Here is a 25972-nt window from a genome sequence, read left to right as displayed (position 1 = left end):
AAGGCTACATGTTTTAAATACAGTCTTCGACTTTCTTAGTTCATGGTGAATGACCAATATTTAACCTCTGATAATATTTTATTCAAGAGAAAGATTAAAGCAATTTCTAAGCAAATTATTAAGTAAGACTTTAATTTTAATAGTATATTTTATCTTTCTTCTCTTTTGTAGTAGAGATGCTGTAATGATACTCAGGGTAATAACTTGGTGGAGAAAGAGGAAAGAAAACAAATTTTTAGTTGGAGTAATTGATTGCTGTTCTTTCTGTTCACATTTGATCCTGTTTTCTTCAAGATAAAGATGAATACACATAAGACAGAAAAGAACAGTACAAATGGGAAATGCAGTTTGTCTCTCCTTCGGCTGACTTCATTTGCAATTATGTTGCTACAGAAAGTGAAGCATATGGGGTTTAGGTTCCCACAGATCTGGAGAAATTTACCAGCACTGAGCTAAGGCAGTGATTTTACTTTTCTTTTGGGTCACAGGCTTGCAAATTTTTGCTTGCCTGAAATTCTAGCCAGCTAAGCATAATTAGGTAAAAAGTGGGCAGGAAGCAAATGCAGTGGAAAAGGAAAAACAAAGGTGACTTTAGCAGGAATCCATGTCTCCTATTCTAGCTGATTTTCACTTCTAGCTTCAGCAGGTGAAAATGTCATTCAAATTCCTTTAAGGCTCAGTGTCCCTAGGCCAATGGAGAGGATGTCCCACGGTAAGATAATTTAGGTCAGCACTGAGAAGATGGGGACTAAGGAAAGCTTATGATCCCCAAAAGAAAAGATTTGTAGAAGGGCTTTATCCACTTCCTGGGCATCAGGCCTAGTTTCCAGCAGATCAGTTTTCATAACTGCTGTCACACTTCGTGTGACACCAGCTTCATCATGATAGCTAGACTTTTTCTGTTAAGACTTCTTAGCCTAACTTTAAGTATTTTGCTGGCTTTTAAATGTTGTTTGTTTTGTGTTGTTTTTTTTTACTAGATGATGATGTAAAGCACATAGTACATTATTACATACACGAAATGTGTATCACTGCACGTAAGAGGTCAACGTGAATTTTGGTTACCTTGGACAATTTTGAATTTAGGCTTCTCTACAGAATGACTAATGAATGGCCTGGGAAGTTCTGACTTGGAATGAGTTAAGTTGCAGTTTCAAATACTACACATTCAAAAAGATTCTGCAATTGCAGAATTGATTAGTAACTACCAATTATTTTCATTGTCAACCATTAGTTGCCAGTAGAGAGTTAAAAAAAATAATTCATGGGATAAATTACTATATCCAAGGGAGAAGAATCCTATTTACCTTCTCCTCCCTTTTGCACCTGTGTGTTCTCCCATCACTCCCCTGGCCCTTCTCCTGGCAGCTTACAAATATAATTGCTGTTTCTTTGTTTGCTGTTCATGAAGTTGAGTAATGGTGAAACAATAAGCCTGGCATTTGGAATCCTCCTTTTGAACCACCTCTGTGTTTGAAAGGCTGCTGCAATCTTTGTGGTTGGTTCACCTTTTTGCCTCTCTGAGCACACTGCAATCAAGAAAAGCAGACAGAGGAAAAAAGAAAGAGGAAAAAAAAATGCATCTCAGAGGCCACTGCTTTCCTCACACAGAACGGAGAGAGACCACTGTTCCACAGCACAGCCCACCCCAGCACTCAGAAAGCATCCACATAGCACCCCCAGTTCTATGTGGCAGGAGAGCCAGAAAGGGGCACCCATGACAGGACAGGCTCCTGTACAGGCAAGTCTGCAAGGTGCTCCCCAGTAATGCTAACACTACTGGGCATTAGCCAGAGTCTAAGCTGAATTTAACTGAGGAATTAAATAAGGCAGGGTCTATAATTTTGTCTATTACCATTAAATAACCTACTCCTATGACAGCATATCACTTGAGACAACACACTAGTTACACAAGAGAAGACAACAAAGAACTAAATCCTAAGGAAGGAGGAATGAAAGTTATTGGAGCTGAGTAGAAAAAACATACAAAAAATAAGTTTTTTTATGCTTTTGTGAAGTTCCTTATTTTCCCTTTTCTCCACAGAAAAGGTTTAGATTAAGGACAACTGCTGTTACCACCACTAACTATAATAAGCTCTTTCACTCTACTACTCATTTTTTTGTATTTGAATCACTAGATTATTTTTGGAAAATGATTTTTTTTTACATTTCTAGTTCACTTAAAATTTCACTTGTCATAATTACCTTAAAACACACCTAATATATAAACATCCACAAGATGCCAACTATAACAGCTCACTAAATACAATCAAATAGCAAAATGTGAGCTTTGTGATGATACATCTTAAATTAATATATTCTTAAATTAACATTTTACCTTTATCTGGTGTTTCCACATTTTGAAGAGAATTCTGTGAAGGAAAAAAAAAAAAAAAAAAAAAAAACAAGGAAAAAAAGTAATTAGTTACTTCAGAAAAGACCACACAGCAGTTAGAATGGCTTTAGGAGCTGAACTCATGGAAAATAAAGTAAGAAAGGGGAAGGATATATCCTAATGTCATTATAACAGAGGACATGACTGGGATTCAGAGCACCAGGATCTGCTTCTCAGCTCTTCCACCTGCTTCCTCTACCATCTCAGACAAGTCACTCAGGACCCAATTTCTGCCAGTATTTAGGCATGTCAATATACAAAAAAGCACTTATCTACAATTGAAGTGCGTACACATTTTCAGCCTCTGTGTTGGCATAACAGAGATAAGAATGCCCTCTTTGTCCCTTTGCATGCATCCTACAGCCACATTGAGCAGGCAGAGCCTCAGCATCCTTTCATAGCTGAGGAGCAAGCAGCAAGTCTCCCCTCAAGTGGCCTATATTCACCTACCTTTCCTGTGCCAAATCAGCAAAAATAGCTATGGTCTTCAAAAGGCTTTGAGCCTTTGAGCTAGCCAGAAATGGCCAACAAGAAATACTAAGTGCAGTGAATTAGCAGGTGTTTACACTCTTGGTGCTTAACACAGCTCTTGATGTCTAACATTAATTCATTATCTGAATTCCCATCTCTCATATGCCACTGCTGTCAGCAGGTTTTTTTCACCACTGAAAGGTCAGTTATTAAGACTGAACTGTCCAACTTAATTAATTTTTTCTTTCTTTCTTTTTAAAGGAAAGAAAAAACCTGTTCTGCTAAACCCCCAAGTATAATAACTGCCATCAATCAGACCTCACTCCACCCTTCTCAGACACTGGGCAAAGTTAAATATTGCTACACTGCCTGTGCATCCTCATCTGCGCAGGAAGAACTGCCACCACAGCAGGTAGCTCAACACAGCTCTGAGCAGGATGGGCAGCACCTGCAGCCCAGGGCCACAGGTGGGACCCAGCCTTGGCTCAAAGGCACGTGTGGGTACCTGGTGTCACCTGCCACTGCTCAGCCTGCTCTGCCTGCACCTGGCTCTGACATCAGGCTCACATGTACCAAAGCGACATAGAAATAAGATACCGAGATGCAACCCTCGAGTAGAAGGATCAGCAAATTAATTCTGTGTTTCAGTATTGCCCATGGCTTGCACTCTGTTTGAACCCATGTCCCTGAAAGGTTTACTATCCTCTGCAGTTATTAATCCCTTTCCAGAGGGTTGAGAATACTTTATGTTAGTACACATAAATTCAGCAAGATGCTTCTTAAAAATTACAATGCATGCATAAGAAGTACAGAGCTGGATGTACATTGTCCCTCCGGTACCCACTTGGAGCTGCCAGCGTTTGTCTGGTAAATATGAAGAGAAGTCAAACGCTCACTTGAGGGGAGAAAAGCTACCTCCAGGCTGAGAAATATGTTTTCACAATCTTTATAATGCAGTGAGACAAATGGGAACAGAGACCTTTGTTCAATTCTCTCAAATTTTGGAAAGTAAACAATCTTTTGGAACAGCGCTTATAATTTCAACATAGTGTAGCCCATTTAATATATAGCGGATTAGTGCCTGTTCTGGCAGGATTTGATCTCCTTGGACTTTGTGTGAGCTGCTGTAAGAGGGGAGGGGGAAGAAAAAAAAAAAAGTGAAAAACATTAATTGTACAGCACACCCAGAGTTTCCCCCAAACAGATGTTAAAATCCTAGGGGTAGCTCAGTTAGAGACTGAATGAATCACACATATAAAGAGAGACAATGCGTTGAGAAGAAAATGTCATTGGTGCCAGTTGCTTTCATAATCTCTTAACCATGAAACAGAAATGCACAGTACTGGCAGTAAGGAGGCAGTAAGTACAGTTTAATTAAGCACAGAAGATTGGAATAAAGCTTCTTTGTTTTGATTTTTTTTTTTTTTTTCATAAAACCATAATTAAATAGAAGCACATTGGAGTTATTTTTTTTAAGTATGCAAGCACACATGTACAGCTATATATCCACAAACATATACTGGCATCCTATGTAATTTACACTGTAAGGAGTAAGCAGTAGCTTCCTTGAGGCATTATGTGCACATGGAGCTTGCCAAATAGATGCATTAAAAGGAATTTCACACAAAACCACACATTACAATACAATAAAGCATCAGGAAATCATGCTGAAAAAGTTTTTTAGAACTTTTTTTCTGGCATTCCTCCCTTTCTTGATGTGTAATGCTGCACTGCTTGAAATATAACAGCCTCAAAAATTTCACTTTATTTGTGCAGGTTACTTGCTTGTCTAAAAAAAGACTCTCTTCCACCTAGCAAAAAGTCTTGAGGGTATCATGCTGATGAACATAACAGAAACAATTCAAGCAAACTGACAAGATACACTAGCATTGCAGATCTAATAATTTTATCACTACCCAGAATTCATATAAAATGCCTCTACCCTTCGGTATGAGTTTAACTGAAAAAATTGGGAGGAGTTAGTAGTCCATCAAACATTCAACTGCTGGGTACTAATTGTGGCCACACATGTTGATACAGACAGGAAAACTGGTCCACTATCTTTGTATAAATATTGATAAATACAGATAAAATCTCATTTGTTATATTTACATACTATTCTATACATAAAATAGTTGAATAGAATGTGTATTCTCTGTTTTCATAAAAATTGAGTTACAGAACACGCAGAAATGTATTTTATTGCTTTTATGACAGTTATAGTTCAGTTGCTGCTGAGAAAGATAAAGTACTTCATAAAATCAAAACTGAACTTTTTCTAGATTGCTGAAGTCTAATCAACTGTCCTAGCACTTATTTCTCAAGAGAGTAAAAAGCAAGCAGCAGCAAAGGCATTTGCTGGTGCAGGAACAGTTTGACTTCTTTTAATATATTTTTTTCTCTCTCTTTTTTTTTCTTTTTTTTTTTTTTTTTTTTTTTTCATTTGTTTGAAGTCGGCTGTTAGTCAGGTCTGCTTCACTGAAGAGGGAGTAAGGGTGAAAGGGGTGTCAATCAAGGTCACAGACAGCCTTTACAGGAAGTCTTCAAGAGACAGACAACTAGTTCAACTAACCAAGCCTGAATATTAAGTGAACTTGAAAACTTTAAAAAATGAGTAACAATCTAGTCAGTATTAGCCAAGAGAAATGGGGAGACAAGCAGCTGCTTATGTGAATATTTGGACAGAAAAATATTTTAAGACTAGTGATAAAATATTCAATCAAGACAGAATCTTTTTAACATTCAGAAAAGGTTATTCAGGGACAGTATCATTTTGCTTATTATAGATGAGCAAACACCATCATTATCATCACCACCACTTATCATTTTTAGCCTCTGGAGATTACAGTCAGGACCAGCACTCCACTGTGCTGGATACTGTAGATACAGATAAGAAGAGGCATTCCTTGCTCTGAAGAGCTTTTCACTTAAATGGGTGAAACAGAAATAAGGAAAATGTATTACTCCCTCTGTGCAAGGAAGCACATGGAAGTGTGTTCAACAGAACCTGTACGTAATGGAGCCTGTCTATACAGCAGAGTTGGAAGCTGGACACACGCTGGAGAACGACCAACGGCAAGCTGGGAACACTAGAAGCAGGGGTTCTTTGTTTGTTTTGTTTTTTGTCAGTTTGTTTGCTTTTACAGCAGAATAGATCAGCTAATAATTAAATTATTTGCCTAGTAACAATCACTTCCTCTCTAAAATAAAAACAGTATTTGCATGATACTGACTCAGAAGACAGACAGAAGCAAACGTGAACATCAACAGAAACCTTAGACTTGAAAAAGATGACCTGTACTCTTTGTTTTTTATCCCATTATCTCATTCTTCATGGCATGACGCTTGGGGGTTTTCTGATTGCTCAGGACAGGCCATGCTAATAGGAACTGATTTGGCTCTGACCACTGTATCTTTCTGCTGGAATTCAGAGAGGCTGAAAATGGCCTCAGGGATACTCAGGAATAAGCCAGTCATAGGAGGCAGTTTACACATTGGGTTCACAGAGCTGACCTGAACATTCAAAGAGAAAATATACTAAATTTCTCTAAACTCAAAAATAAATCTTTTAACAAACTAGTCCCAATACATTTCTTCTGCTCCAATTTCTTTCTAAAGGAGAACATGGTCTGTTACTGTCCTTCTCTTTTTACTGGATCAAGCTCTATCTCTTTAGAAAGATTCTGGGTTGACAAAATATTTTTCTCAAGGGGAAGATGCTGATCTGCCCAGTGCCTCTTAGGACAGCCTGAGGTTTAACTGAAAAGGAGAACATGTGAGTCCCCTGTTACTTATTATTTCTTTCTTTACTGTATTTGCCTTCTCATGTACAGGAGTAACTTTCATTATATGGAGATACTCTCATTTCAATTTAAATCAAAAACATACCAGATAACATGTGTGCTGTCAAAGACTCACTGATGCTGGAATTACCCAGCATAATGACTTCTAATAACTGATGCTGAAGTGGACATGAAAAGATTTAGGATGCTACAGAAATGAGCTTTACAGTGAGTCATGACCTAGAATAAAGGAAGAGAAGGTAATTACGTGAATTAGCTGGTCAGCTCTGAGAAACAGCAAGAAACTAGAGCTATGTTGTTTCCTGATGCTTTGTCCTTAACAATACTTGCTAACCTGCAGAGAGACAGCACCCATATAACTAATTCTGGAAGCCCACAGCTGGTTCTGCCCAGAGCCATGCAGCAATGTCTTCTCTGTGATCTCCAGCATCCTTTACCTAAATTGGAAGCTATTTTCCCTCTCCTTCCAGTGCCTCTAACTAATGCTCATCAGAGAGAAAATATGTAGAAAAAGACAGCAGAATGGCCTTGATCAATCAGAAAATTAGTGATACTCATTCAAGCTCCAGTTTTAAAGACAAAAATAGGACATCAACTTGTATTTTTTACCTGTGCTTTCTCCAATGGCACTGCATGGAGTTTCTTGACTGCATCAGTAATGTCTCTGGTTTCCACAAAACAGAGGACACTGCAGATTGCTTTAGCTACTTCAATTACAGTATCAACTTTATGCTGTTGATAGCAAGGAAAGAAAAAAAGAAAAGCAAATAGTAGACACATACCATTTATCAGAAATGCCTTACTATAAACTTCATGTGAGTATGTAGAAGATCGTATCTGCTCATGCAAAATTCACAAACACCATTAGTCTGGCTACAGTGAAATCTCTAGTGACCAATAGTTTCCTGAGGATAGCATAATTTTTGTTGAAGTCCAGTTTCCTTCCACAAATCAGGCCTTTTCAAAAACTGACAAATGGGGCATCTTAGACTGATTTTGAGGTAAAACATTGGCTTGTCTGAACTTCATGAGCATAGAAGAACTGTGAAGAAACTTCTGATAAACATGAACCCAAATGATTCATAGACTTTCTGAGGTTTTCATGATACTGTGAATTTATCCCCACTATTGTTTTCTGTCCATCTCTGAGAGATGGCAGAAAGCCATGTTCCTCCTAAAAATAATGACTGCGTGGGAGGCTGCATAATCTGACACCTGTGGACTGAGTACTTCTGCAACTAGCTTATCTGCAAAATATATATATAGTTCAAACTATTAAATCTTACTGATAATAAATTTAGATTTTTAAATACTACCATATGAAAAATATGAATAATCTCATAAATACTTTGGGAAATTAAAACTAACCAACCAAATTGGATCCTAGAGGAAGAAAAATGCAATCTTCCGACACCACATACTGTATGTTCAAGAAAATAAATAAATACATACAAATTCACAGTGACTACTTCTAAGGAGGGTATTGCAGATCAAGGAGAATATGTATATTAAAAATATCTGTAATATTTTATATTATGAATGGTCACTTCTTTCACACCATTTCTCTTTTTGAGTATTAGCATGTTAAAATTTTTTCCATATGTAGACATATGACATTGACTTTTTTTCCCAAAGAAGGGAAGACAGAGGTTAATTTCTTACAGAAGTTTTACACTTTCTGAAAGTCCAAAAGAATTATGCTCAATGTCTTGCATATGTTGGGTTTTGGTGTTTGTTTTTTTTTTCCCTCTACATATTTAAATACCACCAGAACCTTTGAAGGATGCTTTGGTGTTTAAATTATTTATACGGTAAAAAAATGCTACTTGATTCTACAACTTCTACACTCTGTATTAAAAATTTACAAAGTTTTCTCACAAGATTAACATTACATTCTGAATAGATTTTAAAATTAAGTGCAATTATCAGGGCAATCAAAACAGCTACTTGTGTGCTTTACATTTCAAACCCAACAATACCAATCCTACCCCCACCTTGTGTCAAACCTCCTAAACCTTTTTTTTTTTTCATTGTATAGAGGCATTATACATAATAAAATTAATTTTGCATTTATTGATCATTGCTAGTAATACAGTGGGCTTGTCACATAAGTCAGAAATATTGGTATCTCCAAGGCTTTTTAATAGACCTTTTTAATAGAAATGTTTTAATCCTTGAACAAGTATTGATTTATTTATTTTTTTAAATGAGAATCTCAAGATCTGTTTGATTAACAATAATGCTTAATGAAGTTCTAGCTGAACACAGAACTTAGGCATGTATGTGTGCACTTAATGAAAGATATGTGAGTAACTCCCAGTGGCTTAAAGTTCAGAGTGTGTTGAGGATGGATTGAGGTAACAACCCACTCACTGATGTGAGTCCTGGCTTTAAAAATCAACATAATTATTTCTATGTGACCTTGGGATAGGGGGCAGTTATAAAGATTCCAATTTTAAACCTTCTTAAGGGAATATAATCAGAAGTTACAGAAAAAAGTAAACAAGGATACAAAGAACAATACTTCAGTATATATTTATGACTATAACTTATAACATTACAGTTTATATATATGTAACTTATAATATTACATAATTTTTCAAGCCACTAATTAAAACAAAGAAGTAACACTAGTTTTAATTATTATAGGTTTGAAAAATCTCCATAACTTTGATGCCTCTGAATGAAAACATCTCAATGATGATTTACCTATGACATTAACTTGCAATCCCGCTCTTTTAAGCTATACATATGAACTTTATTAAATGCCCCTGTGTAGAAAAAACCTTGTTAAAAAAAAAAGAACCACAGAGAAATTTAGCTCTAGAGTAACACATCCATATTTGTTGCATAGCATGAATATTTGAAAAATGTTCTGTCTTCCCTTTAGGAAAAGTTAATGATCTCAAGTAACTGCTTACTAAGGTAAAAATCTTTTGCACAAAAAAAATAAAAATTAAGAATGCTTCATTACAGGTCTGATGAGTAGCTACAGAGAGTCAGTTGCAGAGGGTAGATTGTAATGCCTCATTAATGTTCAGATTATAGCTTTCTTTGGATTTGGAATCATCTTATTTAGGCCCTAAAATTTCAAGTCAATCTAAGTTACTACACGGATGGGTCTACTTCAGTAAAGAAATATAGATGCATATTTGAGTTTGGGGACCTCAGTTTTCCAAATGGTTATGACTACATCACATTTTATACACTAAATAGTCCCCTTTGAGAAACTGCTTACAAAGGAAAGTTTGGTTAATACCAACACAGTATCAAAACCAGGGCTTTACTTTGTAGCTTGTCACACTCCAACAAATGTGTTAAGGATTTACACAGAAATGTGGAATATTTTCTCTATGTATAATTATTTAAATATGTAATATTTTATATTTATGTATTCGTGTACATGTCTGTATGTATACGTGCATTTATATATATGTCTATCTATATGTCCACACACCTGTGTGTATGTGTATGCTTTCTGACCATTCAAAAGAGAAATACCTATGGATTAAGACTCCAGAAAGATTGAGGTCTGGACTTAAATATAGGCGAAAGAATTCTGAAACTTATTTTTCAAAGAAATCCATATTTTAGCATAATGAGTTAAAACTCTGGAAGGGATTCACTGGAATATCTCCATGCTATATCACTATTCTTTGTTTTAACTAATGCCCTTCATTTGCTCTCAGTTCCAAACCCTAGGAAGTCATTTGGTTCTCCGAAGTTATGGAATATGAATTCAAATATTAATTTGTCCTTTAGACATTTGTCCTTAAAACATTAGTTAGTAGAGAAGACTTCCTAAGAGATTGTTCCTTTGAGCATGTAACATCCAATCGGTAGCCCACAATACTTAAAAATTAAGCTCTTAGGAGTTTTGCTGCCTGAACCTAATCCTGCAAATCCATGCTTGAATAGATTTTGTAAATATATAAACATTCAGCTTGTGGGTTTGTAAAATCAGGGACAAATTTTGCCGATACTTATAGTGTACTGTATACCTATAATAGTTTCAAATACTATACTGCCAACCCAAACAGTCCTGTTTTTAGCCACACACTTCGTCACACTTAGAAACAGTCGCCTTTGATACTTTAAAGCATTTTCTTTGTAACGTCAAGCCAAGTTTTATTAAGAGAATGTATATCCTTTGAAGTCAGGTTAAACAACCTTAATTAAAAGTTTTCTTTAATTGCATTTGAGACAGATTAATAATTAGATACTTTTCAGGTAGAAGTGAATGCTTAAACTGAGAACAAATACCTCATTTTGCAATAGATATTCCACTTGATCTCTATATTTCATAAGAACTGAAACAAGATTTTGTCTGGAAATCAGAAAAAATAAAACAACATCAAGTTAGTAACCACTGGATAAAGAGAACAGGTTTGGTTTTTTGTGTTGTTTTTTTAACATTCTATAAAACAGGAATAGTGACGGTGATTTTATGTTGGTATAAAATCACAAGTGTTTATGTAGGCATCATGTAATTGAGCCTGGATCTCCATGGTTTTTTGGTAGTAATTTGCTCCAAAGCATAGATGTAAAATTCTTTTACTTATACCTGGAAGATACATGATTCCCAAGTGAAAGAACTCCAGCAAGTAATTTGCTATTTCAGTGTCTATTGAACGCCAAATCACATTTATTTTACTCTTTAAGGTTAAGCAAGTACCTAAATATTACCATGAAGAAGGATGGACTAAAGTACATGCTACAATGTCTTCTTTCTCAAGCACTTCACAGACTAAAAATGCAGAGAATCAGGCAAAACATCTGTAAAAGCTCTGCTTTTCAAAACTCCATACTAAGTCAGAAGTATAAAAGTGTTTATTATAAAAAGGACACTATAGCTACATAACTCATTAACCTTTTTTTTGCTTCTAATTCTCAATTCTACATATTCAAACTGTTTAATCAACTATCTTTTTCATGGTATTACCTATGCTGTGAATTTGTTTTACTTCTGTAGGTAGACATATACCACTTCATTGTCCCATGCTTTTGTCATGCTAAAAAAGTTACCATCAAGTTTGTGCAGGAAGGTTGCTGTGCATTATGAAATCTTCACTAGATTAATTAGGATTATGAACAGGAGTATACAACTCTCTATGCTGAACTCCAGGACTGATGCTTCAGTTGTAAATTTCACCATTTCAGAACCACAGGCTCCAAGTGTTATCCCCCAATAAATAACCAGAATTGGAGTTTTGCTTTTCAGAAGCATGTGTGTAATTTTCTGTCTTTCAAGCACAGTGAAAAGCTAGACATCACTTATTTGTCAACTGGAAGAAAACAAAACCCGTGCCTATGAGACCATGGCTAAGGTTGCTACACAGGAATACACCTTCCTTTTCCTTTGACCGCCTCCTCTGTAGGGTCAAATCTTCAGGAAAGGATAAAGAAACCTTAATTCCCACCCTGCACAGACTACTGATTAGTAAAAAGGACACAATATTGCCTTCATGGTCCCCAGTGGCAGTCAGGGTTGCACGTGCTTCTATAAAAAAGTGGAATTTTCTATTTATATTCTTTCTTCAGTGTTCATTTGTTTTCCTTTATCACTTTATCCTTCAGCTGTTGTTGTTTTTTTTCCCCCCACTAACTCTTTTCTATTAGGGACCTCTCTCTTCAGAAGGCTTAGAAGGAATTTACCCCCTGCCCATTGCTATGTGGTAGCAGAAAGTCACAAGAGTGCTCTGATTGCTTCACAGCAAATGGACTATTGTTTATAGAGAAATTGTGTACACCCTCATGTATCTTAGTTGGACTAACTGAGCAAACAGAGATTAGAATTGCAACTATGGTCCCAAGTACAGGTTTCACGGTACGTGGTTAGACTTTCATTATATATATTGTATGGCAAGAGAAGGAAAGAGTCATTGTACTGAAATCATCATACAGAACAGAGAAATATTAGGTGACTTTCCCTGTGATAATACCAGAGTGCATTTCCATGAATATGCCTAGTATTCACCTCCTCCTACAGATGGTTTTGCCTTAACAGCATTTTATTTCCAATCTGCACTAGCCTTATCTAGCCAGGCAGTTTGTATGTTGAGTAGCTGTCTGGCAATTCCTCCTGTAATCCTGTTAAATGATAGCTAATACAAGTTGTCGCTCTGCTTTGACCAAGTCTCCAGGCATAACATCTTTTTCACAGCATTACCCAGCTCAAAAGTATTCCTGGACATATGAGCTTGCCTTGTTGCCTTGATGTGTAGAGGTAAGCATGTTTATCAGCATGCTTGGCTTAAATGCAGGTTTCACAATAATATCATATCGCTTAATACTAACCCAAAAATTAGCATATTTGACTTCAGTTTATTCTACTCTAGAGAATTTTCTGTATAAAGTAGCTATAATTTTACATACCTAATAGGAAACAAATCCAGCAACTTGTAACAATGTTCAAAATACCTCTACTAATGCTATCCTGAATCTTCAGCTGCTAGATAACTAACAATACCCATATATTATGACACAGACCTACTTCATACTTGTACAGCTTTGACAGCTGTGTATCAATATAGAAATGCTAACCAACCCATGAGCATTCAGTGTTTCTTTGTCATTGAGGACACTTTTGGAGCTTTTAGCAAAGCAATATGATCTAACAGTTTTTGAAAGAAAACCAAACAAAAGGTACAAACAACTCGAGTGTCAGTCTTAGATACCAGCTGGTCTATATAGGAGGAAGATGACAAGTATATAACATATACTTGCAGCACACATTTTTCAGTCTCCTGATAGCAGCACCCTGGCAATGCTAGGTTTCCTTTTTAAAATCGTTCCATCACCATGCCGCCTAACTAAGCTGTGCCTAACTGCACGGATCAGACCAAGTCACCATGTTATAGTTACTGGCTCCACAATGTCAGATTATCTGATGCACTCTTTGATTTACACTGTGTTGCTTCCAAGTTAGGAAAATCAGTGTGTGAAGCAATGTAGAGGCCAGTTTCATTTGTTCACATTTATCTGAGAGAGCAAATCTGATTATTACACAGATATGGTTCCAGGTTATTCTTTCTACTTCATCTCAGGCCAGTTCAAACAGTTCTTTTTCCTTCTCTTCCAGATCTAAGCAGACTGAGCATCTCAATCAATATGTTCTCTAAAACACAAATGTTTGCATGCTACAATCAGAAATGTAACTACAGAATGTGCAGACAACCCTAAATATTATTTTATCTAGCTAGTCTAAATACTCACAGCTGTGAAAATACAACAATATGGTACAGTAATCTCCTGGTCTTCCAAGGTTCCAGGCCAATTTGCAGAGCCTGTGTTGAGCCCATTCTACTGCATCTCCATTACACTGCTCCACCTACCTCATTTCTATTACAGCTCTAACTACATGTAGAACTGGGAAATCATAACGTGTTGCAAACATATATCCCAGCGTGGAATAAACACAAAGATGTTCACAGAATCAAAGAACGGCTAGGGTTGGAAGGGACCTTAAAGATCACCTAGTTCCAAACCCTCTGCATGGGCAGGAACACTTCCTACTAGACAAGGCTGCTCAAAGTCCCATCCAGTCTGGCCTTGAACACTTCCAGGGAGGGGTCAACCAGAACTCCTCTGGGCAACCTGTTGCAGTGCCTCATCACCCTCACTATGAAGAATTTCTTCCTAACATCTAGGCTAAATCTAGGCCTAATGTCTAATGTCTTAGCCTAATGTCTAGCCTAAATTTAAATCTACCCTTTTCCAGTTCAAAGCCATTAAGTGTTGTCTTATTACTACATGGCTTTGTAAAAAGCCCCTCCCCAGCTTTCTTATAGGTCCCCTTCAGGTATCGGAAGGCCACTATAAGGTCCTTCTGTGCTGTATTTGCTCATTGCCAGCTTATGTTAAGCTGCTCATCAACCAACATCCCCAATCCTGTGTGGGAGAGTTTTGAATGCTTTGCACAAGTCTAGGTAGATGATGACAGTTGCCCTCCCCTTGTCCACCAATGCTGTGACCCCATGGTAAAAGGTCACCAAATTTGTCAGGTACTGTAGCAGGATGCTCCATCTCTCAATATACCTGCCTTTGTTTCCCTCTGTGATTCAATTGCTTTTTGTCTCTTCATTTTATAAGCCCAGGCCAGGAGTGGAAAGATTCCTGTGGGAAAGGAAAGGGCCTAGCAAGCTCTGAGTTGCTAACAATTCTGAATGAACAGAGGGCCAAGTTTATGTTCATAACACAAGGGTGTTGAAGAATATGGCCTACAACTAGACCCAAAATGGAGATCAAATAAGAACAAGCAGATAAACAAAAGAGTTTGCTTGGTGAGAAAAGCACCTTCGTGGGCTTTTTCCACTGTTTTCCTTTTATTCTCCAATGAGCGACTTTGGAGGTATGACTAAATAGTTAAATGCAGCAGTCAATCCACTTCATTCTATAGAAGCCTGTTTCCAACTTTGAGCAGAGGGACTCCCATGCACTTTTCCAGGAGGTGTGCTGGACTTTGTCCTCCACAAAGGGACACCCAGCTGTGGCGGTAAGAGGATGAGAGACGTTAACTCCCTTACTGTCTTCATCAGTTAATCTAATATTAAGCAATCTTTAATAATTAAGTTTTATATTTTAAGACAGTAGGATCCTTTTAAAGTCAGTAATTAATGTTCCAGATCAAGTATAAAACTTGGTAATAGGTAAGTTGGCAACATTTGAATAGTTAACCTTTATTGTTTGATCTAACTACTAGTAGTACATTTTATTGTTAAGATACTTTCTACATTCTAATCTCAATTTCTGTTCCGATCTCCCAATTTCCCCACAATTTGACTGTGCTTGTACTTTTTACTTTAAAACAGTTAAGACCCTGGTGCTGATTGCAATATATCTTGTTCTGTACCTATACACCTCATCTGCTATCTTGTCCTGTTTGGGACAGGTACAATTTGTCCTTGGTGCAGCCGAGTTGCCGCCGACCACCTCTTCATTTTCCATGTGCCTTAGCAGAGTCTTCAGGAAGATCTGCTCTATGATTCAAGGTCCTTTCCAGCCAGGATGATTCTGTGATTCTATGATCTTGCCAGGCACAGATGTGAAACTGACTGGCCTGTAGTTCCCTGGGTCATTGTTTTTTCCCTTTTTGAAAACAGCATTATGGTTTCCCATAATGATTTTCCAGTCAGTGGGAAATTCACATAATTGCCACAATATTTCAAATATGATAGAAAGCAGATTTGCAACTTCATCTGCCAGTTCCCTCAGAAACTGCAGATGGGTATCGTCAAGTCCTATGGACTTGTGCACTTTCAGGTTCTTTAGATTGTCTGAAACATGCTCTTCTCCTACAGTGGGTGATCTTCCTTCTCCCAGTCCCTTTTTTTTTGCCTTCTGCAACTTTGGTGGTGTACTATCTCTTCATCAGGACGAAGAATATTGTTACTTATTTGGTTCTCACATTGGAAGGAATTTCACTCCTGTAGGCATTCTTGCTGACCTTCACTTTTTCATGTTCTATTACATAATTTTTGAAATGGTAGAAGCACAACTACTGGCCATATTAAAGATCAATGAACACCCTACATTGATACTGTGGCATAATATTGCTTTTTGGTTTTTAACTTCTTTCATAATAATTCCCAACATTTATTTTATCTGTTTTGCAGCTGCTGTGCACCTGACATTCAGAACTATTATAACACCAGGTACTCGCTCCTGGTGGTAAAAGCCAACTCAGAGACAAATATTTCATATGTGGATTTAAGACTGTTTCCTCCCACCTACATTTATCTTCTCAAAATTTCATCTGCCATTGTTACAAAAACACACAACTCAGGATTGTAAAAAACCTCCTGAAAATCATCACAGAGAGCTCCTGTGCACATTATGGACAGCAAAATTTTGTCACTTCGCTATTACTCCTTTTCTTCTCAACTGAGTTAGAAATGCAATTGAGACCATAGATCTTTGAGTGATCACTGTTAGAAAATGTTTTCCCTTACTCATCAACAATTCATGGGACAAACAGGAAACAGTGACCAAACACAGTTCAAGCTTTTACTTTTTCAATATTTACTGAACTTGTAGACGAAGAAAGTATTTACTGCCTATGCTATAAGTTATTTATTGCTCTGCAGTAGCAGAGGAAACTTTGCAGACCATAGTTGATTTGCAGCTCAACATCTTTACCCACATATACTGTCTGAAGACTCTCTTTGCCATGGAAAATACCACATGCTTTACATCACAAAAATAAAACAGTCAATTAGTAGTGTGTGTATAGACTGTCTGATTGGCTTGTTCTCTTTATAGCAAGAACCAGAATAGAAATTTGGGCCATGCTCCTAGAAAAGCAGATGGGTCCTCAGTAAGCACCAGACACTCACTTTGAACAAGTTACTATCTCTCTGTTTTCTTCCATCTGCCAAATGACAGGTGTGGCATTTAACATTCTTAGCAAAATACTCATACTTTTGATGAAAAACACTACAAAATGTATTAACAGCTTCTTTATCTAAGTGCATTCTCTAAGAGCAATGCACACATGAAAATTATGGCTCCTTCAATCTTGGAGATCTTTGGGTAATATTTTTTGAAAGCTCTAATGAAACCTTCAATTACAGGAAACAAAAAGAATGGGGAAAAATTACAGATCTATAAATTATTTATTTTTGCTAAGTCTGAAAATAAGAATTTAAAACATTGAACAATTTTTATTTCTCTTTGGTATAATTCTTTTCTCCAGTAGGTCTTGGAATTGTGCTTTAGGGCCACAAGACTCACTACAAATATAAACAATTACAAGCAGAAATACTGTTAAATACCAGTGTTCTTACCGAGTCAGTCTCCACGCACAAGTGTGTTGCAGCAGCTGGTTCACACTAAACTGCCTTTGGTCATCCTCATGCTGTGGAAGAGGAACATATAGTGAGATACAGTACTCTGATAGAAAGAATGTATGTTAGAGAGATTTGCTTGGTTTTTTTCAAAGTTCACGTGTTCTTTTAGGAGCTCTTCTTTCAGTGATCAGGATATTTCAGTCTGAAATTCTCTTGGGTGAATTTCTTTCATGTTACACTGAGTTGTACCATACAGGAGGCCAAACCAGATTGTTACAGTAGGTTCCTTCTAGCTACCCATGGATGAAGACTATAGCCAGGCCCCAGTAAACCCTGCTTCTCCTGTCTTCTTACAGTCAGCAAAAGGCACTCTTTTGCAATAGCAATATACACTAGCCATGAAGCAGAATGCAGTTTGCATCCACAATCTCTCTGCTTCCTTTTCTGAGGGAACAAAATTGAGAACACCTGTACTCTGCCCTGGTGAGACCTCACCTAGAATACTGAGTCCAGCTCTGGTGCCCCCAGCACAAGAAAGATGTGGACCTGTTGGAACGTGTCCAGAGAAGGGCCAGGAAAATGATCCGAGGGCTGGAACACCTCTCTTATGAGGACAGGCTGAGGGAGTTGGGGTTGTTCAGCCTGAAGAAGAGAAGGCTCCTGGGGAACTCCATAGTGGCCTCCCATTACCTGAAGGGGGCCTATGGGAAAGCTGGGGAGGGTCTTTTTACAGGGGTTTGCAGTGAGAGGATGAGGGGTAATGGTTTTAAGCTGAACAAAAAGAGATTTAGGTTAGAGATTAGGAGTAAATTCTTCAGTGTAAGGGTGGTGACACACTAGAACAGGCTGCCCAGAGATGTTGTGGGGGCTCCATGACTGGAGGTTTTCAAGGGCAGGCTGGATGGAGCTCTGAGCAGCCTGTTCTAGTGGAAGGTGTCCCTGCCCATGCAGGGGAGTTGGACCTCGATGATCTTTAAGGTCTGTTCCAAATCAAAAAATTCTGTGAAAAACAGGTTAGCTCAGCCTAGAGAAAAGAAGGCTTTGGGGAGACCTTGTTACTGTGTTCCAGTACTTAAAAGGTGGCTACCAAGAAGATGGAGGTTGTCTATGGAAAAGACAACAGGTAATGGGCCCAAGTTGTTGCTGGTGAGATTTCAATTGGACAAAATTTTTCACCATGAGGACAATCAAACATTGGAATAGTCTTCCACAGGAAGTGGTAGATTCCTCTGCATTGGACAGTTTTAAATCACAGTTTGACAGGGTTCTGAGCCATATCATATAAACTGTAGTAGTAGATAAAAATTACCTACAAAGGGTTGGACCAGATGATTCGTGAGGTCCCTTCCAACCTGGCATTCTATAATATTATTCAATTTCAAAATAAGGGAGAACAGCATAATCCAGTAGTGATGAAATATGTTTTGTTATCTTTTTCATCCCCAAAACAGAATTCAAAAGAAAGGGTATTTTACTGAGTTGGCTAAAAAGGCCTTCTCCTAATTTTTTAATGTTACTTAATTCAAATATTGAAAATTTATTCAGAATAAGGTGACCACACTAGCAACTTTTTATTGTTATTGAAGTATAGTAGTGGTCTGAAGCTAACATTGTTGAACAATTTAAGGCTCTGCTATGGTTGGATTTACTTTAAATATGTTAATTAACATGTGAATTAATTCATACTATTTCTGCTTAACTCTCTATATAGAGATTTAGCAATAACACTATTTAAGGAGCAGAATCTTGCTGAGCTAGATACATTACAGATGTTCTGTAAAGAATTCCCATCTGGAGCACTACTGTCTCTTTTATCACACAGTGGCAACATATGAAAGATGAATTAGATGAATGAAATAGAAGGAGGTGAAGGTAAGAAAACATTCTCATGCATTAAGTATTGAATGTATGTGTCTTAGACTTAAGCACTAGGCTCCACTTTGTCTGGCCATTTGGTCTTACACAAACACCTGTGTTCCTTATCTCAGTGTACTGACATGAGAGTGTTAAATGTTATAGAGGAAAAGGCAGGGTAAGTATTTGGGGGCTGGGGGATGCATTTAAGTGGGGTTGGTCATTTCTCAGCTGATCTCAGAATCTGCCTCTGAACTCCAATGAGTTGCTTCTAAAAGCAAAATAGCTTATGGATGACAGCTTCCTGAGTGCAGCATTAATTGTGCTACATATTCTGACTTAATAACTGTTGGTTCTGCTCAGAATTTACATCTTCTGTCCATACCATACTATGAAGCTTGGAGTATCTGACTTCTGCTCCTTCAACGCACATTCCAAACCCTGAGAATATTTCATAGTGCTACCATAACCAGAAGCATGCATTCCAGGAAGTATATAACACCAAACTCTCCATAGTTTCTTGCTATAACATCATGATCTGATTTTGCTACTTCTGGACAGAACAATAGTTAATCACATCCACCTTGACTCTCATCAGAACATATTGTCCTATTTTGAAAGTCATGTTATCCCACAGATGAGTAGTGTCCATGTTTTTGCAGAATCCATCCTTCATTTTTATAATGTCACTGCATGCTTAGCTGTCACACTGCCACCTCTGGAGACCTTATAAGTAGCAGAGCACACCTGAACTGAGCACTCACAGGCACAAAGCTTGAGTTACAGAACAGGAGTGATAAATGACAAACTTCTTCCTTAATCTCACACACTGACGGGACTAGAGGACATGGACAGATGAATTTGGAAACAGTGTGACATGGATATCATGAAGGAGGAAGCCCTGAAGCTTTGAGAGAAATTAGATATGTGCAATTGATGGGAACTCAGAAACTTAAGGGGATCTGATGGACTAAGGCAAAAGTTGGGCTTATGTGAATTATTTAGCACCTGAACACATATAGCTGATTATTACACAAAAGGGCTGGTAAGATATGAAAAAGTTTTTGTGACAATAATGAAACTACAACCTCAGTGAAAATTTCTATAAAATAACATAGTACAAAGTTAAAAAATTGGAAGGATCCTACAGATCACATGTCAAAGTCTACCAGCGATTGAAAACAGATTAGCTCACAAACAGTATCTGAATATGTGCATAACTGTCTGAGAAAATTGCCTCTAGGCATGTGGCTTTATGTTTTATGGCCAATGCCACAAGTTCCAGAGAACAGTAACAAGAAAACTGACTGTGAGTTCAGTGTGGGCTGCCTCAGATCCTTGAATGCAGTGTGGGTGGAGTAGGTAGACCAAAAGAGAGCTACAGAACTGGACCCAGAGTAAAAGGAAACACTGCAGCTTTCAATACACCACTGTGTTTCTTCCATTAGGTTTTGTCTGGTCCTGACAGACTTGCTGGTGCTCCTCTTGGGTAGGTAGAACACCCCCTGGAAATGGTATCTGGATAAAGGTTTCTGTTTCTACACTATTCCACTGAGCATTTCTTCCTAAAAACCAACCAGCCACTAGGAATTTAACAGTTCTGACCCATTGCAACTTGTGGAGTTTGTGCTGAAGAGTTGTTTCTTAAAGACAGCCTAGGTTAAAATACTAAGTAGGACAGGTGCTTAGGCAATATTAATCTAGCAGTTGTTACTAAGTATTATTGTAATCCATGTATATTAGGCCACCATTTGACAAGAGGACTACTGGATTTTTTCCACATTCATTGTTATTCTCAGATTTTCAATGTGTGGAAAAAATTCTGCAAGGTATGAAATTCTCACTCTTGTCAACTGAAGCTCATTTGTCTGGCTAGACAGTATAAAACTGAGATTCAGTGTTTCTATATCATAAATAGAAACTTAATGTCTCTCTGTAAGCTTTGTTTGAAAGTTTAGTAGGAATCTAGCATGAGTAAAATTCAGGTCTTAAAAGACTGTTGTTTAAGCATGTTAAAGTTAATAAATCTCATGTCTCAAAAAACAAAAATTAAATTAAAGGTCAGCCATTGGCTGAAAGATCTATTATTCCATGTAAAACACTAGGCCAAATTTCTTGCTTGTAACTGCTCAGTTCAAGATAATTTCCTTTATTTGAATGCTTTCTAACAGGACATCAGCTTCCCACAAAAGGAAAGGAAGCAAGTATTCACCTGAAAAAAGATATGTTCTTCAGCTGAATTCACAAAAGAACTGTGAACATTTAGTTATTGGCCAAAGTTAATAAGCTGTCTGGTTTTAAAAGAATACATTAGTTGCACATTACTTGTAAGTATCCCCTTATATTAATCATTAAGCACAATAGTAAAATATTAGTAATGTGCATGTACAGATATTTTTAACTATGCAACTCTATTTCAATAGTGCTATGTAAGGTAAGCAAGAATTATGAAGGCAGTCTCCAGATAGCACTGGTAGAGAGTTTTACCTCCTTAGCACACAAACAATCTTTAAGGCCTCAGAAGAGACTCTTGAACATGTCATTAGGTTCCAAAGCAGATAATTTTGAAGATCTGTAGGAATAGCAGGTGTATATACAGCAAATAGATAATTTGCTCTATGTTTTAACTTTTCTTGTTTGAAGAACAAGTAGCTTGTAGAGAATCAATCATTGTCTTGGAAGTCTGAAGGGGAGATTTTCAGGAAGTTGCTTTGAGGCTCCCTGTTTATATTATATGTATGTAAAAAATATGAAATATGCCAAAAGCATGTAAGTAGCAAAATGTATTGACATCAAACTTTTAATTTGCATCACTGATTTCTCAGGCCAGGAAACGTTTGGAAACCTGCAACTAGGTCAGTAATATATTGCTTCATTTAGAAGACAGAGATGCCCACCTAAAAATGGTTAATATTTTTTTTCCACCATTACATATACTTATGTATGTCCATAATTATACCTAATCACCAGAACTTAATTGTTCTCAAGCCCTTCCTTGGCTGAACTATGTGGAAAAAGGAAGTTTTCCATCACCTAACACAGGATGTCTTGTCACAGAGCTGACACCAGAAAGGATGATGATGACCATCTAAACTCTGTTTAATGCAGACAACAGAAATCATACGGTGATTCCTTCCTCAATCTTAACAACTTGCAGTTAATTGACAACAAGATACCACAGATACTTTTCCAAGACAAACTCATTCCAATGGTGACTGGATGTGGGGTGAGAAAGGACATGAGAGGGACACTTGCTCAGCCCCTTCTGAAGGTTTATTCAAATATCAACTTATTTTCTCTAGACTGATAGGAAACAGTTGGCAATTCATTTATCTGAATAATTTTTGCAGAAGTAACCAGGTGATAAAAGCTTCCACATTTCCTAATTTACTTTCCTTTGGATTACACTATACCAAGAAGAATCAATGCTTTTAAAAAAAATAAGTTAATAATACTGGTAGTGAAAAATGCCAATAATTTAAGTCAGGATTGCATGTATCAGCACTAAATGATTCTGTTTTTATCTATCAACTGGATAAAATGTTTACAAAAAATTAATATATATTTGGCCTCATTATTGTCTTTTTTTAATGCTCCAGGTAACATATTGTATTGAACCTGTGACACATAACAGAAATGAAAAGAGAGCCCCTACCTTTTTTGTTTTTTGGTAGAACTCTACCATCTGAGTCATGTGTTGACAGAATCAGGCTGGAAGCATACCTATGCAAAGCAGATAACTGGTACTATTGGTACTCTATTCAGAGTTAACACACTGCCAGTGAACACTGCCCAGAACAAAGCTTCTGCTGTACTGCACAGTGAGTTGGAAGTAATTCAACGTGGTCCACTGGGAATAAAGCTCACATTAGGTAGCATAGGTCAGCGTCATTAAAGCTCCATAATCCATTACAAGGTTGTTTAAACACAAATAATCTAAAACAAGAATCTCCCTGGATTTAAAATTATGATAAATCAATGTTTTAAAAAGGACTATATATGCTTAGAGACATTTCTGCATGTCAGCAAACAAGCACATACATGCACAAGTATGCATCATACATACACAAATACACCAACTGTGATTTTGCCTTTTATCAGCCTACTCTGCTTTTCAGTGATAATGACCAGAAACCAGATCTAATTAGTTTTACACATTACTTCAAGTGATTTTGCCTTTTTTATATTTGAGAAAATAGAAAAGAAAATAGAAAATACGAATTCTCTGACCACCTGAAATAGAATAAGATGCTGGTAAAACTGATATTTTTTTTTTTTTTTTTTAAAAGGTAAGCTTTGGTCTTAGATGTGTGTTTTCTACAGTAATTCACTAGATACAAGTACAGAGCAAAGCAGAGATGTTCCCTAGCACGTTTCAACTGGAGTTCAGCAATAATATATGCATTCTCAGGAAAGCAAATAATCTCTCTTTGATTATTACTGTACATTGCTGCATAAAAGGATTAGTAGAATTTTATTCCTTTGGGGATGTGAAAGAAAGAGAAGGCAAAGAAGATGACGTACCGTTCGAGCCAAACTTTGCTTCAAAGTACTAGTGCTGTGCAGTCGAAGCTGAATGCAGGTAGTTGCTTTGCGAAGACTCTCATGGCTGCCCAAAGTATGATTGCTGCAGTTTGGGGGGGGAAATTAAAAATAGTAAATGGTTATCTCTATTTGCCACTGTCTTTTTTTCTTCTCTCCTTCTCCTAAAAGCACTGGTGGTCTAAAATCAAGTGCAAATAATATTGAATAATATAAAACCTTTACTTGGCACATACTCCTGTGAAAATTGATGGGGTTTGGGTCTGGCATATTCTCTGGTGAAACAATTTAAGAATAATTGCTTAGTTCCATCTTCAACCATTACATTCTGTAGCACAACAACAATGAAGGCTAAACAAACTGCACGTTCCCAAACCTTGAGACCATTCATGAATATTTTTCAAACCCAGATTAATTCAATTTATTAAAAGTACCTTAGTTATGAACACACCTCTAATGAATGACTTGTAGTGTTTGATACTCAACTTGAAAATCAAATACTAAATATCAGTTTGAAAGTCATATAAATTAAGACAGGTGTCCCTCGATTCTCAAAGAAATCAAAGTTCTCAACGTGTGCAGCTCACACTGAGATGGTAAAAGAAGTTGAGTTGGTCTTCCTCCCTCTCAAATCATATGGCAGCTACAGTCAGACATAGAGCTTTACTCACTCAGCTGGAGTGGTTCCTACAAACTGCTTTTTGGATCAAGGATGATCTAGCACCTTTAACAGGGGAACCCCTTATTTGCCTCTTAAAAGTAGCTTCTTACTTTATCACTCTTAAAACTACTTGGAACAAAAATAATTTCCCTTCCACTTTTTGTTTTAATCAGGTGAAATAACAAAAAAACCCAAACAACAACTTCATTTTATTTTACATTTTAAACATTCATTTGGGTTCAATGGGTAGGAAAAATGACACTGATTTTTGCAAAGACAAATTAATCACCAAAACAAGTTAATATGCAGCACCAGTTCCAGCTCTACTGTGTGTTCAATTTGATTAAATTTGCTTTTTTCATGCCTCCAGCCATATTTTTACAGATTTACAGTACAGCCAGTTTTTCAGAACTTCCTGGGCCATGAAGGAAAGAGGAGGAGTTTTCTGGTTTGTCAAGTGCCATGGAATACTCAGAATTCAGATGTAAAGTGTGTTACTTTGTACCTAAAAGTGCTTTTGATAGAATGTCTGAATAGAACTGGCTGGATTCAGTTCCAAAAAAAACATTCACCCTATTAATAAATCAGGGAAAGTGGGACTTAGGGGAGAGACTCATAACACGTGGCAGCAGAGGTCCCCAGCACAAATGAATGGTTAAACTTCAATAGTGTGCCATAACTAACTGCCATTCAGCACAATGACAGGGAGTTCATACAACTGATACATGTTCTGCATCTATATTACACTGTACTTAAATAAAGGACATACTATCCATTAAAGGTCCTTAGAAAGGTAGAAGTGTAGACATAGGATTTTATTTTTTAAAAAACATAAATTACAGATGTAAGTGTGAGAGTAGTTAACACCAACACTGTGAAACACCTGTACTGGTATAAAGTGTATTACTGTCGTCCTCAACCCTTCCCAAATCTCCTTACAAGCAAAACTCCAAGGGGCTAGTTCCTGAAACTGTACCAATGTGTAGATTTTCTTCTGTTGCTTCTCATCTCATACCTGTGTTGTGCATACCTATGGCTTTCTTGAAACTACTCCCCACTCCTCATTTTACCTGATCACATCTGCCTCACTACTCTAATGACAAACTGTCCCATGATCCTTGCATTCTTTGGAACTGCCTCACATCTGTGGAGTTTTTTTTTACCTTTTATCTCACACATATTCCTGCTCTTTCCATTCTGTCTTACCTTCAACCTTCCAACAAGCATAGTAACAATACCATTACATAGAAAAAACTGTTGTGAGTCCTGTCTAGCTTTTCCTTATTCCTCCCATACACACATTATTATTTTAATGGCAACATTGCACCCAGCTAATGACAGGAACTAGTATAGCTATACCAATACAGGGGAGCATTCAGCTAGGGTAAATTGGCATTCTATACTTGCCTCTGCAGTTACAATGTACCACAGATGTATAAAAACTATCTTTTGCAAGTAT

The 25972-nt window shown here is 37.2% G+C and overlaps 1 protein-coding gene across 1 annotated transcript in view; it reads right to left on the bottom strand.

Annotated features, from left to right (window-relative positions):
* PIK3C2G (phosphatidylinositol-4-phosphate 3-kinase, catalytic subunit type 2 gamma) overlaps positions 1–25972 on the bottom strand; it is a 198604-nt gene that overhangs the window by 155866 nt on the left and 16766 nt on the right. Inside the window, 5 exon segments of the mRNA XM_010002943.1 lie at positions 2339–2372; positions 7279–7401; positions 10933–10996; positions 17454–17524; positions 23835–23937. Coding sequence (XP_010001245.1) covers positions 2339–2372; positions 7279–7401; positions 10933–10996; positions 17454–17524; positions 23835–23937 — 395 coding nt within the window.

This window comes from Chaetura pelagica, unplaced genomic scaffold, assembly GCF_000747805.2.
Source record: "Chaetura pelagica isolate M959 unplaced genomic scaffold, ChaPel_1.0 scaffold117, whole genome shotgun sequence".
NCBI classification, from domain to species: Eukaryota; Metazoa; Chordata; class Aves; order Apodiformes; family Apodidae; genus Chaetura; species Chaetura pelagica.
This window is presented reverse-complemented; position numbering and strand designations above follow the sequence as displayed.